Raw genomic sequence first — 16,035 nt, 5'->3', positions numbered from 1 at the left:
TTAGCAATCTGAAAATCAGGAACCCTGGTTTTAAAGCCAATCGTACATCTGAGTGAATTTGTCAGGCACCAACATTGCATGATTTAAGAGGCACGTGCTTGTGCACATGTGCACATGCACATACACACACACACACACACACACACACACACACACGCTGGGCCAGATGGATCAAAAACATCTCCCTTACCACTCTGTCATGGTCCAAAACTGTCAACCATGATAAGTTGCAGCCTGTTTAAGAAATACAAATCAGAATGTGGTTGATCTAGAAGCTATAACATGTGAGGCACTGTTTGTCACAGAAGAAATTGAGGATGTTTAGTCTAGGAAAGATAAGACTCTAAGATATATGTTAGTTGCTATCAAAAACTTGAAGACTTATCCCATAAGCAGATTAACTCTCATCTGTATAGATACAGAGAGCAAAACTGCAGACAACAGAAGAGAGTTACTGGGACACACATCTCAGTTCAGTTTACTAGAGTGTTCTGTCAGAGCTGAGCAGACCCTGAGATTAAGACGCATCTGGCCTGTACCTGGCCACGTAGTATAAAGTCAGAGCAGCTGACATGCAAGCACATCCCCAGTTGCGGTATCCGGTGAGCCATATCCGGTGAGCTTGGAAGGAGTAGAAGAGCAAAAGAAGCAAGGGATCTGAGGAGAGAAGGGATCTTCAGGAGAGGATCCACCATCAAAGCTTATGCTAGCTGAGTGAGCCAGAGTAAGCCACAGGCATAAAAGTCAGAAGGGGTCGTGTTTTCAGGGATAGGGTGGTAACTGAAGGTGAACCTACCACGGTCTAGCCATCCCAAAGGTATGTGTGCATCTTGGGGAAAAAAGTCAAAGGTATAGAAGAATGAGAGGAGGCATAACATCCAAAGGCCTAAGCAAATATGCCAGAGGGTCCCTTTAGATAAAGGAAAACAGGAAAGAGGAAAGCCATTGTTCACAAGTTTGAGAAAGGTAAATAAGAATCCCTTGGAGTGGAAGTACCAGGGTGTACAGTCTGCAGCCAGGAGAAATCCAGGGGAGATTCAACATTAAAAAAAGCCCTGATTAAGGACTTGGCATCAGGCCAAAGGCCTTCTGAGCGCTGTCTAAGGAGGTGGAGGTGGTGGGAAGGGTGTCAGCAGTAGGCAACAACAACAACAACAACAACAAAACACCTGGTGTCAGGGGCCACAGCAGGGTGATGCTAGCTAATGCTCCCACAGCATGCACTATATGCCAGACACGGTACTAAAAGCTCCACACATATTAGCTCTTCCACTCCTCACCACAACCCTGTGAGCTAGGTACCACTGTGATCCCATTCTACGGATAGCAAAACTGATGCATAGTGAGGTTTGCCCAAGGTCCCTTAGTTAGTAAAGGCAGACCCAGAATTTGTAGGCAGGGAACCTGGTTCCTGAATTGTTTTCTTAACCCAGAGCCAGGAGCTCAGCCCAGAGGAAGAAAAGCAGGGAGGTGGTGAGAGGGTTAGCCAAGACCTGGATACGGGAGTGGGCAGAGACCTCAGGAGGGTCCGCAGATCTCACAGTCACCAGATGGGGCTCAGAAAACAGGCAACGTTTACTGTAACTGCAGCCTCATTTTTCCTGGGGACATCAATTAAAAGAATTTTGTAGCAATCCTAACTGTCCCACCACGTGAAAGGGTTGCTTCTATCAGCCAATGTTTCCTGCTGCCCAGATGTTCCAGAAAAAGCTGGACAACTACTTGTCGGGTGTGTCATGAGGGGATTTTTGTAGTCCCTTAGCATATTTGCAAAATGAGGCAGGAATGATTTTTGGCTGTTTACTGTTTTGTTAGCCTTCATTTCCTTCCTCTCCTCACCTCCAAAGGCAGTCTCTAACCTAATTCGATAATCCTACTCATTCAGTGAACTACTAAACTGTAATTATTTGCATCCTGAAACAAACCTGCTTTTACCATCATTATCCTTGGAGCCCACTGAACCCTCAGGCACGCCAGCAAGCAGCACAATGATGACTCTCTTGTCCCAGAGGCCCTGTAAGCCTTCCTTAGTTATAGCTGTGAAGTATTTTGAGAAACCTGAATTAAAGTGCTAGAGAAAGCACAACACACATTTATTGCTCATCTTGGAAAGACAACAGCAATGAGCTTCCAAAACTATCTTTGATTAACATAATCTGGGGGTAATGAATATGGATATTGCCAATAGTCACCTAGAAGCATGTTTTCTTCTGTATATTTTGTTCTCTCCAGTACATTTCCTACCACGAAAGGAAACGGTCCCAACTCCCTGTTTGCATCAATAAAGCAGGCACTCAGGGGAATTACGTGAAGAGAATAGGACCGGGGGGCATTCTTGCCACCCTCACCCTTTGCTTTTGGTTGATTCTCCACATTTTCAGTACGGTTTCTAATTACCAGGAATATGAAGTGCAAATAGAAGCCATCACCTTCATAACAAGGCTGGTTTGTTTCTCGGTGTCCTTGTGACAGTTTCTGATGAAGGCTGAACAGGACAAGTAGCCCAGGGGATATCTCCAGACAGTGCAGCATCCATAGTCATTGCCTGCCGAGGAGAGCTGTTAAGAGGCCCACGACCTGCCCAGGGAAGGAAACAGGAAGTACCTGTCAGACTAGTGGCCTCCTGTGGAAAACAGCAATATCTGGTTTTCATGGAGCGCTTGTCATTATGCCTGGCATGAGGCAGAGAACCTCAGGACTGCTGTGCTAGAATAAGCTGGGGCATTTAAAGAACTCCTGTATATAGGCCATACTTCAGACAAATTACATTTGAATTTCTGGGTTGGGGCACGGGCACCAGCGTTGCTGAAAGATACTTGGGCATTTCCAATGTGCACCCAAGTTGGAGAGCCACTGCCAAGGGGTCTCAAGACGGGAAACCCATTCACCACCCCTTGAAAAGCGGGCATGAAGCCCACCTGCATTTATCACAGCCACGACATGCCACGGAGTCCGTCTCCTCGATTCCAGCAGCACATGGCTTGCGAGGCTCTCCTGGGGCCGGCTGACAATTTTTCTCCTTCCTGCATACAGTGTCCTGTGTGCAGGCACTACCCTGGCTGCAGAGTCCCACTGGCTTGTACATCTCTGCTTACTTGTTGGCCTCCCAGCTGCGGCAGGTCCACACCCCTCGCCTTTTTACATCCATCCCGGGCTGCCTTAAAGGGTCCCTGGGCCTAAGATTCTGCCGCAGCTACGATGAGCTTTTAGAAATGTAAGTCCTCTCATATTGCTCACCTGAATAAAAGCCTCCGAGGGCTTCTCACTGCACTGAATATCAAAATCACAGCCCTTTTATCTTGGCTGATCAGCCCCTTGGCAGTCTGACCTCTGCGCATCTCAAACAAGAGAGCCCTGCGGAGCCCAGGGCCAAGCTCTGGCTCTGGTGACTTTGGGTAAGTGACTGCCCCTCTCCTGGCCTAGTTTGCCTCATCTGTAAAGGCAGTTATGTTATGAGGATTAAATTAGTCGATACGACACTCAAATCCTCCTCCTTACCCTATACCAGTCTCACTTAGATCTCAGCAGATGCAACACCTGCTCTACCCTCTTGAACCACAATGTGAGGAGCACTTCCCTGACACCTGGTACAACTGGCTCCTTTGCACCACGCAGGAGCCAATGCCATGTCCACAGAGACCTTCCCACCCCTTAATCACCCCCATTTTATTTCCTCTAAGCCTGTACTAGTTTAGATATATTTTACTTATTATTGAATATTTATATTTGTATAAACAATTATTCCTTACCTTGCTCTATGAGGAATACATTTGCTAGGGCAACCATAACAAAGTATTGTGTTGGTGCAAAAGTAATTGTGGATTTTGTAACTTGTGCTTTACTGCAACTTCTTTTGTGCCAATCTAATACCACAGACCAGGTGGCTTAAGCAATAGAAATGTATTGTCTCACCATTCTGGAGTCTAGAAATCCAAGATCAAGGTGTCAGCAGTACTGGCTTCTTAGGGCTATGAGGAAGAATCGCTTCCCTGCCTCTTTTCTAGCTTCTGGTGGTTTCACGGCAATCTGAAGCATCCCTTTGCTTGTAGAGGCATCACCCCCACGTCTGTTCTCCCTGTGTGTGTGACTTTGTATACAAATTTCCCCTTTTTATAAGGACGTCAGTCATATGGACTAAGGGCCCACTCTACTTTGGTATGACCTCCCCCCAACTAATTACATCTATAATGACATTATTTCCATATAAGGTCACATTCTGAGGTGTGGTGGCTTAACTCCAACATTCTAATTTAGGGGGCCATGATTCAGCCCATAACACAGTCTTTATCCCTCTCTGAAACCGACTGATTTTATTTGTCAACCTGTGTATTGCCTCCTCCCTCCTCACCAAATGCCAGCACCATGACAGCAGGACCTTGAATGTCTCATTTACCACAGCAACTGCTACATAAGGCTGGGCTGACACAGAGAAGATGCTTTGTATAGTTTCTTGAATAGATGAATTAAAACTAAAGCAGCAGGCCAATTTTCTGAATAAAAACACTGAAGCCACAATAGTGAAGCTACTATTCAGTTATTAAAAATGATGTTTCTGTAACTATTGATGTGGGAAAACATCCTAACATATTGTTGAGCAAAACAAGAAAGTTTCAAATCACAATAAATGATATAATAACATTTATAAAACACACACACACACACATATATAGGTCCATTCAAACAGTTGTGTAGTTACATAGAAAAGGTTCTGAAAGAATATAAATCAGGTTGTAGCTAGCTGGGTGGTGTTTTATTCACTCATGTGGTTTTTTGTTGTTTATATTGTCTGACTTTTCTGCAATAGATATGCGATGTTTGTGTAAAAAGAGAAATAATAAAAGCTAAGCTTTTCAGGGAAAAACAGAAACAAACCCTCTCACTTCCAGTGTGATTTGGGCATCCACTCTCCCTCGTCCCAGGCTGCAGGCTCCATGACAGCAAGGACCATGTCTTTGCACCTACAAGCCTCACGCCATGCTTGCCACATAACAGGTGTTCCTTATATGCTGGCTGAGTGGAAATAAATAGATACGTGGATTCATGTCCCCACAAGACCTCAACCAAAGCAGTTGTTCTAGCAGCCTTCCTGGTAAACATATGGTATATTTTCTTACCAATGCAAAAATCTTTAGAAGAAGTAAGAGGAGAGGAGGGAGGGGATGTGGAAGGGAGGAATGCAAACACTCTAGCCTGTTAAATATATCTGGTGTGTTATCCAACTATAGTGATATCTAAGGTGTTGTCAAGAATAAAAACACAGCATGAAGCAGCACTGTCAAAGCTAGGAAAAAATTAAACCAGAAAGGCTGTCACCCAAACCTGTGAACCAAACAGCCACATTTCACTTGATTCTTCTAATTAGTGTTTGAAAAGCCTTTAGAAGCAGACAAGTGCTACATTAAGTGCTTAGTATTCATTAATACTTTGAGTAGATGAGGTAGGCAGGTACTTACTGAGTATGTAAATGTCCTGAGCTTGTCAGTACGGTATTTGGAATCAATGTCTGGCTATATTTCAAAAATTCTATACATTTATGAGTTTTATAAATTTTATACAGTTTTTATAAATTTTCTTCAGCTTCTGGCTTCCAAAGAAAGTAGCTTCATATATTTGCAGTTTATAATTTACTAAACTTTAGAAATTACCTAACACTGTAGTTCTCAATTCTATCAGATCCAACACCCGTTTTTATAATAAATACTTTGTCATATCTCCTTTTAGTATCCTGAAGTGAAATTATTGATAATCTACCTATATACAACATATTTCAGTGTGTAAATACCGAGGCATACCCAAATGACTGTGTCAGATGCTTGCAATATGTGAAAAATCACCGCAAACGTGCCAGTTCCAGATGGCAGGCTGTTCCAGAGTGCGGCATGAGAAATGCAGTACCATGGGTGGCATTCCCACAGGGGCCTTGGTTTTCTGAAAGGGCAAACAACTCCTCTTAAGTTCCAAACTAAATACATTATAATCTTCCTTTGATTTATTCTATAGTTATATTACTGGAAAATTCAATTTACTTGTGTATTAAGGCTATCCAAAATATCCTATGAGTTTATATGTAAAAGAGAGTGAGGTTCCAGGCTCAGATTATCATAACCAGGATTTTAATCTACAGGAATGTCAAGCAAAATATCTGAAAGTTGTGTGGTAATGTCCTACACATTTCACATCTCAGGGTCCCCCCAGATGCCAGGAGTACTCCCCACCATTCCAATGTTTGAGAGTTTAAAAAAAATCCCCAAAACATTTTTTGTTTCATTTGGGAGCCAAGTGCCAAAATAACCCATGTGGTGGCATGGCCCCTCTTGAGACTCATGGATCCATTTTACATCCTTATGTTAAAAAATGTAGATATCGTCCCCCCTCAAAATATGCCCAAGAATCACAGACCAAGTGTTGGCAGAGTCAAGTAAGAGATAGAGGTGAGATGGACGAGCACTTTCCATATGCCAGGCATTTTCTTAAGCTCCTTATGGACGTCGCTCATCTAATCTTCACATCAACACTAAGAGAGAGACTGTATTGCCCCATTGGACAGTTGAGACCGAAACACAGATGTGGCTTACCCAAGACCACAGAGCAGTAAGTGGCAGAGCCCTAACTCAGACCATCCTCATCAGGATGACTGTGCAGCACAGTGCACGTGCCAACAGTCCTTTAGGACTGGAGAGAAGAGCAAGGAGAGTGGAACCATGGAACCCTCTCATGTTATGAGCACACAGGTAGACCAGTTCTACCAGTTCAGGACATTAACCTCCAACCATCCCTCCAAGTCAAGGTTTGTTTCTCACTCGGTCTCATCTTCTGCTCTCTTGTGTTTTTCCTGCAGACATTCATGCCCAGGAGAAGGCTGCACTGGGTCCCTCTGGACCTTTCCTAAAAGGGAGATCCCTGTTCACTAGATGAGTTCCAGAACCATCCACTAAGGCTTTGTAGCCCCCTTCCATCAGCTGACCTTCACTGCATCCCCTATCGCTCAAGATGAGTGGCTTCCTCACCTCACTGGACCCCCGGCGGGTGCAGTGGGGGGCTGCCTGGTATGCAATGCACTCCAGAATCCTACGCACCAAACCAGTGGAGTCCATGCTAGAGGGAACTGGGGCCACCACAGCACATGGAACTAAGCTAGCCCAGGTGCTCACCACAGTGGACCTCATCTCTCTTGGCGTTGGCAGCTGTGTGGGCACTGGCATGTATGTGGTCTCTGGCCTGGTGGCCAAGGAAATGGCAGGACCTGGTGTCATTGTGTCCTTCATCATTGCAGCCGTCGCATCCATATTATCAGGTAAGTGTCTTCATGCAAGGAAGTACTGTGGAAAATGTGCTTACCAGCCTGGTCACTGCTCATACCCCTTCTTCGGAGTATTTAGTGGTGAGATGTATGAAGTGGCAGAAAAGTGGATCATAATCCTGTTTTTTGCCTTGACTTCCAGGGAGGTTAGGGCCAGGTTTTGACTTAATTATAGTTAGTAGCTTCCTTTTTTTTTTTTTTTTTTTTTGAGATGGAGTCTTGCTCTGTTACCCAGGCTGGAGTGCAGTGGCGTGATCTCAGCTCACTGCAACCTCCGCCTCTGCCTCCTGGGTTCAAGCAATTCTCCTGCTTCAGCCTTCTGAGTAGCTGGGATTATAGGCGCCGGCCACCATGCCCGGCTAATTTTTGTATTTTTAGTAGAGACGGGGTTTCACCATTTTGGCCAGACTGGTCTCAAACTCCTAACTTCAACTAATCCACCTGCCTCGGCCTCCCAAAGTGCTGGAATTACAGGCATGAACCACCGTGCCTGGCCTTCTTTTTTGTTGTTGTTTTTTGTTTTTTGTTTTCTGGGTTTAAAAAAAAAAAAAAAAAAAACAGAGTCTTGCTCTGACGTCCAGACTGGAGTGCAATAGCGCGATCTCAGCTCACTACAACCTCCACTTCCCAGGTTCAAGCAATTCTCCTGCTTCAGCCTCCTGAGTAGCTGGGATTAAAGGTGCGTGCCACCACGCCTGGCTAATTTTTGTACTTGTAGTAGAGACAGAGTTTCACCACGTTGGCCAGGCTGGTCTCGTACCCCTGACCCCGCACTTTGGGAGGCTGAGGTGATCCACCCGCCTCAGCCTCCCAAAGTGCTGGGATTACAGGCATGAGCTTCCACTCCCTGCCTATTTTTTCAATACAGAGAATTATTCTGGTTCTCATACATCTCCCAGCTTCTCATTCCCTGTCATGTTCTAATGGCTCTGTTTTTATTTTAACTGTCCTTTACACTGGAAGATAGGTCAATCCTCTTGAGGGAGAGGGGAAGGATACAGCTAAGATATAAGTAATAAAGATAGGCAGAGCAGCAAAATGACAAGTCAATAAATCTGGTATGATTGGGATTTGATAAACCTCAAACTGGCATCGAGCCCCCAAGGAGAAGGAAGCCAGGCCAGGAGATTTAAAGCCCTTGTGAGAATCACAGTGCGCCATCTGCCACAAACACCTCCACAGATTTATATTGCACAGTGACAGGTCCACTAGCAGCTCCTTGTCTCCCCTTGAGAAAGAATCATAAAACTCATTTTTTAAAACAAGGTGCCAGGACTTACACACCTATACTTTGTAGAAATGGCTCTCCTATTGCCTTTTCCTTTTCCTTCCCCTTCTCTTGAGTAGCGATCTACAATATCTTCCCAGAATTGCTGGAGTAGGCCAATGGACAACTTGAGAAAGGAAAACCTCCTGCTTCTTGATGATTGCATTGCAAAAGCATGAGGCTTTTCTGGGTTTTAGGGTGGCAGATCATGTGGGCCAACCCATGTACTGACAGTGAATGTCTTGGTCTCTTCAAATATTTCAGGAGAAGTAGGAATTATAACTTATATTGGGAATTCTGTGTACCAATGTGTGCCATCATAAGAAAAGCACTACATTAATGTCATACATGTAGAATAGACTTCACATAAAATACAGACTACAAACATGAAACCAGAAAGTGTGCTGGTTTGTATTTAATGTCTCTTTAATTTGATAAGGAAAATAAGCTGAGTTTATTAACCTCCTGTCATGTCTTCTCTTTCCTGTTGGTTTTACCATTTATCCCTTTCTCTCCTGAAGTCATCCTCTCACAAGCATGAATATCCTAATAGTTGAGGTTTCTTCAGAATTGAGGGGTTTTCTCTCCTATTGATGAAAGTAAATTATTCACATGGGTGAATTTTGGAAATACTTGCAATTCTATTACTGTGATAACAATTACCTCCAAACTTTTTTGACAAAGAAATTGACTTACCATGAGTTTCTAGATCTAAACGTGTTATCATGTGGAACAGAATGTAGATAGTAGGACAAAAGGCAGCCATATACTCAGAGGTTTCCACGGAAGGCACAGGGCCGATGCATCAGATTAATGAAGACTACACAGTTTTCAATAGATCTCATCCTATTTTGACCCAGTCTCCCAGACCACAGTGATTTTTGTGAATGAATTACCTGTGTCTTATTCTTCACAGGATATATTACATCTGTAAATCAGAGCCTGCCCCTTACCCCATCACAGTGCTCATGGGCAGTATATAATCTGGACTTTTCCACTGCTTACATGGAGAGCCTGAGATTGGCCCAGCCTGTGTTATGCTGGAGCCAGCTCACACCAGCTGCCAAGAGTACTGATTGTGCATACCTCTTTCCAACTTTACATTCAATGATGTCATGTTGTTAACTTGGAATCAGCTATGAAGGGACTATGTGTTTGTTGTTGTTACTGTTGTTCAGAGAGTCAGTTGTTAAACCTTCACCAGCACATCACGAGCCCACCTCCATTAAAGACCCTGGTCCTGCCCAGTAACTGAGGCCTTCACCACAGCACCAAGCACAAGAAGAAAAAACCCTACCTCTCCCTAAAACAGGATTCCCCCTCTCCGCATATTGCCCCATCCATAACACTTCTCTATACTGTGTTACTGACTTATCTAGCCACTGAGGCCATTTGGAATCCTCCCAGAGCCCCTAGCCAGGCCAGGACCAAAATATTATAACTTACGCCAGTGTTAGCATATTTATAGCAGGTTTCTTCAAGCAGGCCTGTCACTCTTGTGATTGTTGGTCACTAAACTAAAGGAAATGCCGCTCCAAGTGTCTTCTTTCCACTTTCACATCATCATCACATATTGCCTCACCTTTGGCAAAACTTCCCACTGCTTCTCCATACCACAATAATCAAACTCCCCTATGTCTTCATCCTTTTAAACACATGGTCCTTTTCTCCTGGTCTTAATTAAAACCTGGCTCACCTGAGGGTGAGTCCAGTCTCCACAATTGTGCATTTATCTCCAGCAATAATCACTGCTTAGTTGCAAGAATGAAGTAAAGAGAAAGTTGGGATTAACTTAGATTTAACTTTTTCCAAGCAGAGGGAGAAAAAAGTAATGGGGTTAAGGGTATTTTTGAAGGAAGAGTAAACTGTGCTGAATCACATAATCTAGGCTGGCTAAGAAGGGAAGTGAAAACACAAGAGTGATGGCGACTCATGAAAAGTGGTATAATCGGTAGAAATTGGAATTGTCAATGAGGTCAAGATATCATTGCCATAAAAATACTGGGAAAATGAGATAGAAAGCTAGGAAGTGATGGAAATGATAAAGAGTGGGATGTTTGAAATAAAGATTTCAGAAGTAGTACAGCAATCAATAACATTCAGTTTAGACTTGAAACCTGGTTCAGCCACTGACTAGCTATGAGACCTTGAGCAAGCTCCATAATTTCTCTGAACTTCAGTTTCTCCACTTTAAAAAGAATAATACCTACTTCATAGGGTTGTTATCAAGACTAAAAGAGATGCATATTAATTGTCTGGTATGTTGCCGAGCACATAGCACTAAATAAGTGGTTATTATTTTGTGCCAAACCCTAAATTAGGTGCTTTCCAGAGAGCATGACCCTTAAAACTCTTTCTCTCTTTAAAGTGGGTTTTATTATCTCCAATTTCACATACGTGGAAAATGTGCAAACTGAAGTTTAAATGACAGAACCCACATTCAAATCTGTTGATAGATAGGTTGAGAGATAATGCCAACAACTCAACCCTGGCTATGGGTTTAAATCACTTGGCAACTTTTTTTTTTCTGTATTAATGAAAAATGGATTTTGGAGTTCAGTTTTATTGAATTATAATTATGTATCATAAAATGCATCCTTTTTTTATATACACTTCTATGAGCTTTGATAAACACATATAATCATGTAAGCTTCACCACAATCAAGATGCAGAAGAGCTCCATCACCCCTAAAATAATTTCTCCATGCTGCCTCTTTGTAGTTAATCCCTCCTCCCACTCCCAGCCCCTGGCAACCACTGATTTGTTTTCAGTCCCTATCGGTTTGCCTTTTCCAGAACATTATGTAAATAGAATCATTCAGTATATAACCTTTTAAGTTTGCTTTCTTTCACTTAGTAAAGATGCATTTGAAATTCATTCATGTTGTTGTGTGTATCAGAATGTTGTTCCATTTTCTTCCCATTGTATGGCTATACCACCATTTGTTTAGCCTTTTACCAGTTGGAGGACAACTGGGTTATTTCCAGTCTATGGCCGATATAAATAAACTCACTGCAAATATTTACGTGTAGGTTTTTATATAAACACAAGTTGTGGTTTTTCAAGTAAATACTTAGGAGTGAAGTTGTTAGTTTGTATGGTAAGTGAATGCTCAACTATAGAATAAACAGCCAAGCTTTTTTCCAAAGTATTGTATTTTTGACTCGCACAGGAACATGTGAAAGTTCCAGTTCCTTGTCAGCACTCAGAATTGTCAAGTGTTGTTTTTTGTCATTGTTTTGTTTGTTTGTTTGCCATTTTAAAAGATATATAGCAATATTTCAATGTGGTTTTAATTTGCATTACTCTAATTACTAATGATGTTGGACATCTTTCTATGGGTTTGTTATCCACGTGCTCTCCTTGGTAAAGTGTCTATTTAAATATTTTGCCCGTTTTTTTTTTTTTTTTTTTTTTTTTTAGATGAAGTCTCGCTCTGTCGTCCAGGCTGGAGTGCAGTGGTGCAATCTCACCTCACTGCAAGCTCTGCCTCCCGAGTTCAAGCGATTCTTCTCCCTCAGCCTTCTGAGTAGCTGAGACTACAGACACACACCACCACACCTGGCTAATTTTTGTATTTTTAGTAGAGATGGCGTTTCACCATATTGGTCAGGCTAGTCTCGAACTCCTGACCTCATGATCTGCCCACCTCAGCCTCCCAAAGTGCTGGGCTTACAGGCATGACCCACCATGCCCCACCCTTTTGTCCTTTTTTAATTGGGTTTTTTATTTTCTTATTATTAACTGTTAAGCATTCTTTATATATTCTGGAGACAAGTCCTATATTAGGTATGTATTTTGTCAAATACTTTCTCCAGTTTGTGACTTGTCTTTTAATTTCTGTTTATTTCTTTTTAAAAATACTGATGCCCAGGCACCACCTCCAGAGTTTCTAATTCAATTGGCCTAGGCATTGGAATTTTTTAAAGTTCCCCAGGGAATTCTAATTCTAATTACTTTTGCACCAACATAATGGAAACTATTTGGACCACACAATCTTAAGAGAGTTTTTGGCCATTCCCCATGCTATGCAAACCAGCTTATAATATGAAACAAATCTGACTCAGAGAGCAATCTATTTTCTTTACGATTTGTCAAGCTGGGAAGTTACAGCAACTTGCCACGCTCCTCCCACTAGTCCCACCCCAACGTTATAATTGCCCACTGCCCTGTCACAAGTGGAAGAAAACTTATCAGAGGAAGCAGCTTGTGCTTTGTCCAAAAGGTCTTATCTACTCTTCAATAGCTCAGTAGACCACAACCAGAGCCCATAGCCATGCCAACCCTAAAAACCCTTTTGTATATTGCAGATTGTATAAACTAGATAGAGGAAACCATTTTTTTTCTTCGTGGTTCCCACCTACAGCCTTTTGGAGAGACTGAAGGGTGGAGGCAGGATGGTTTACAGTGGTTCTCTAATGTAGTTGGCTATAGATGAAACACAGCAAAGCCATCGTGCCAGTGACATCCAGTCATTTCAAGCCGCAAGAGGCTCTTATGAGTAGTGGAAGAGAAGCAGATTTAACTTTTTTTGTAAATTTATGTCCAGTTCTCTTTTAACATTATTAAAATTGTTCCTCAAACAGAATATAGGTCTGAATCACTCCTAAGCTCATACACTTTCTATAGTAACCCTTCAAGCCCATTTTTCAAACGTTATTGGTAAGGATTCAACAACAGTATGCATACACAGCATCAGTCCTTTCCCTGGAACACAATACTTATAATTTTTTCATCTACTTATAAGAAATATTTGGCAAAAATCTAATAAGACAAGGTTCAGTAAAAATGTACTGGGTTCCTACCATGTATCAGTCCTGGGGCAGTACCAAGAATAGGCAAGAAATTGCCTTTTATCTATTTCCAAAGGACCCATTGCTATTGGGTCCCATTGCTTATTGATGGTGATAAATGCCAAACCTGATAAGTGACTATAGCAATAATAGTCATAACAATGTAATAGTCGTAGTGGCAACTACCACTTATTGAGTACCTACTTTGTACCAAAAGAGTTCTAAGTGCTTAACACATTATTTTACTTAATCTTCACAACAACCATATATGACAAACAGTGTTACACTTACTGCATATTGCAGATGAGAAAACAGAGGATTCTGAAAGGTTTGGTAATTTGCTTAAGGCTCCTGCTTAAGAGGTGACAGCATGAGGAATGGAGTGAAAGCAGTCTAACTCCAGAGCTTACTTCTTAATCATTCTGCTGCCCTGCTACTGTATTAACAGATTACATTACATTCAATTGCAGATAACAGAACACCAAAATAAGGGAGAATTTCATTTCTGTCCTGTGTACAAGAAGCCTGGAGAGAGGCAGCTGTTGTGGCCTCTCAGACATGGGGACACAGGCCCCTTTATTTTTCTGCTGTGCCAGTCAGACATTTGGCTTCCATTGCAAGGTAACTCAAGACTCAAGATGACTGACGAAGCTCCAGTCAGTATGTCTGAGTTCCAGAAGGCAGGAAGAAAAATGGAAAGTTGGGGCAGGTGATTCCTTACCTTTCTGTCCCCTTTTTTGTTGTTGTTTGCTTGTTTTGAGACAGAGTCTCACTCCGCTGCCCAGGCTGGAGTGCAGTGGCACAATCTCGGCTCACTGCAACCTCTGCCTCCTGAATTCAAGTGAGCCTCCTGCCTCAGCCTCACAAGTAGCTGGGATTACAGGCACCCACCACCATGCCTGGCTAATTTTTGTATTTTTAGTAGAGACGGAGATTTGCCATGTTGGGCAGGCTTGTCTCAAACTCCTGACTTCAGGTGATCTGCCCTCCTTTGCCTCCCTAAGTGTTGGGATTACAGGCGTGAGCCACCATGCCCGGCCCCTTTCTGTCCTCTTTTTAAGAATCTTTCTTATAAGTCCTTCCGCATTTCTCCCACTGACGTTGGCCTAAACTTAGACATCTGGCCACAGCAGTGAGGCTGAGAAGTATAGTCTTCTAACTGGGTATTTTGCCAACTCCAGAATTACAGAATTCCGTTGATAGGAAGGAAAGGAAAAACTGGCTGCCACTGCCACATCTCTAATGGATGCAAAATCCCGAAGCCTTCCAGTTTGCTGAGGTCAATTTTTTCTGCAATATTTAAATAAAATTTGTTCTGATTCCCAATTTACAATGGGAAAATCTAAGGTCCCCCTCAGTAAATGTAGGGAGTTGTGAAGCTGACCTTCCTCTTCACTCTTCTGGCTCTAAGTCTCTGCTTCTACAGAGTCTCTGTTTCCACTTTGCATTTTACCTTCTACCTGCTGTCCCCTTTCTTTATCATCATTGTCAAACTCATCTGAACAAAGCGTCAGTAATGCAAGATTGTGTGTGCCATAGACTTTATGGAAAGTTTGGACCAGAAATGGGAGATATAGTACAGTCAATCCTAGCAAACAGCAAGCTCTCTCTTGAATATAGTACACTCCAATTCTCTTTGCCTTTAGGGAACATCCACCAACCCTCTCTTCTTCTTGGCACCAGCTGTTAGCCCCATGGATGGGCGGCCTTTCTCCCATAACCTCACCTTCTACTCTGCTCATTTTCAAGCCCTAAAACTCCGTCCATATCCTACCAAGCAGTTATTTCTTCATCACCCTCCAAGTTCATCCTGGTCATTCTCCAAAGAATATCTTTCCCCAACCAAAATAATTTATTGAGGTAATTCACTAAACAAAGAAGGTTCTCAAAGGAGGGATTTGAGGGCCACACCGGGAAGGTTAGGTATCATCCTCTAGGCATTAAGAAGTTCAGTGACATGACCAGATATGCACTTTAGTAATACAGTGGAAAGAGAATGGAGGCAGGGAAGCTGTTATGCACATATTCCATGAAACATACAGGAGATATGAAGCCCTAGTCCCTGAAAGGCCAAAAGGAAGCTTAGGATGAAGAGAATTTGGGCATGAGTAGATGAGGGACAAGGAGGGACAGCAAGAAAGGCTCTTTCTAGGCAAGAAAAGACATATAATAGAGAAACTATTGAAACAATGTCATTAAAAATAATAGATTTTGCAACACAGTTCTGGTGCCAGAAAATGAAAGTAGAAACAGAAAACTCTAGCAAAGAAGACCACCACAGAACACCACGAGGGGTCTAGAACTCATCTTTGCGCCTAGCACACCGCGGAAGGCGCTTTCATGCAGCACTTCCTTCCCATCCTCACCAACCCTGTGGAGGGAGGGATGACTGTTCTGCTCTACAGACAAGGAGCCAGAGTCAGAGGTTAAAGGAGCTTCCTGAAAGTCCCACTGCTATTCAGTGCGGTGCCAGAACTCAAATCTATGACTGTAGCATTCCAAAGCTCATGCTCTGCCATTTCAGCAAGCTATCTCTGAGATCTTTGAAGCCAGGAAATCTTTCTCATTAGATGTGAATTAATTGTGATCAATTCCCATTGATTGTGTCTGAAAGGCAATGAAGGGTCATCACACTGAGCAGCATTTTTCTCGGTACCCTTAGTTTATGATTTGG

General features: G+C 42.7%; 1 protein-coding gene across 1 annotated transcript in view; it reads left to right on the top strand.

Moving 5' to 3' along the window:
* The first annotated feature begins 6,838 nt into the window (after positions 1-6,838).
* SLC7A14 (solute carrier family 7 member 14) overlaps positions 6,839-16,035 on the top strand; it is a 60,020-nt gene continuing 50,823 nt past the window's right edge. The window contains exon 1 of the mRNA XM_033211694.1: positions 6,839-7,294. Within this exon, the coding sequence (XP_033067585.1) occupies positions 6,991-7,294 (304 nt within the window). The 5' untranslated portion in view covers positions 6,839-6,990. The remainder of the gene's footprint in view (positions 7,295-16,035) is intronic.

The sequence above is a fragment of the Trachypithecus francoisi genome, unplaced genomic scaffold (assembly GCF_009764315.1).
Source record: "Trachypithecus francoisi isolate TF-2019V2 unplaced genomic scaffold, Tfra_2.0 Lachesis_group0, whole genome shotgun sequence".
NCBI classification, from domain to species: Eukaryota; Metazoa; Chordata; class Mammalia; order Primates; family Cercopithecidae; genus Trachypithecus; species Trachypithecus francoisi.
Note: the sequence above shows the minus strand (reverse complement) of the source record. Positions and strands in the feature narration are given on the sequence as shown.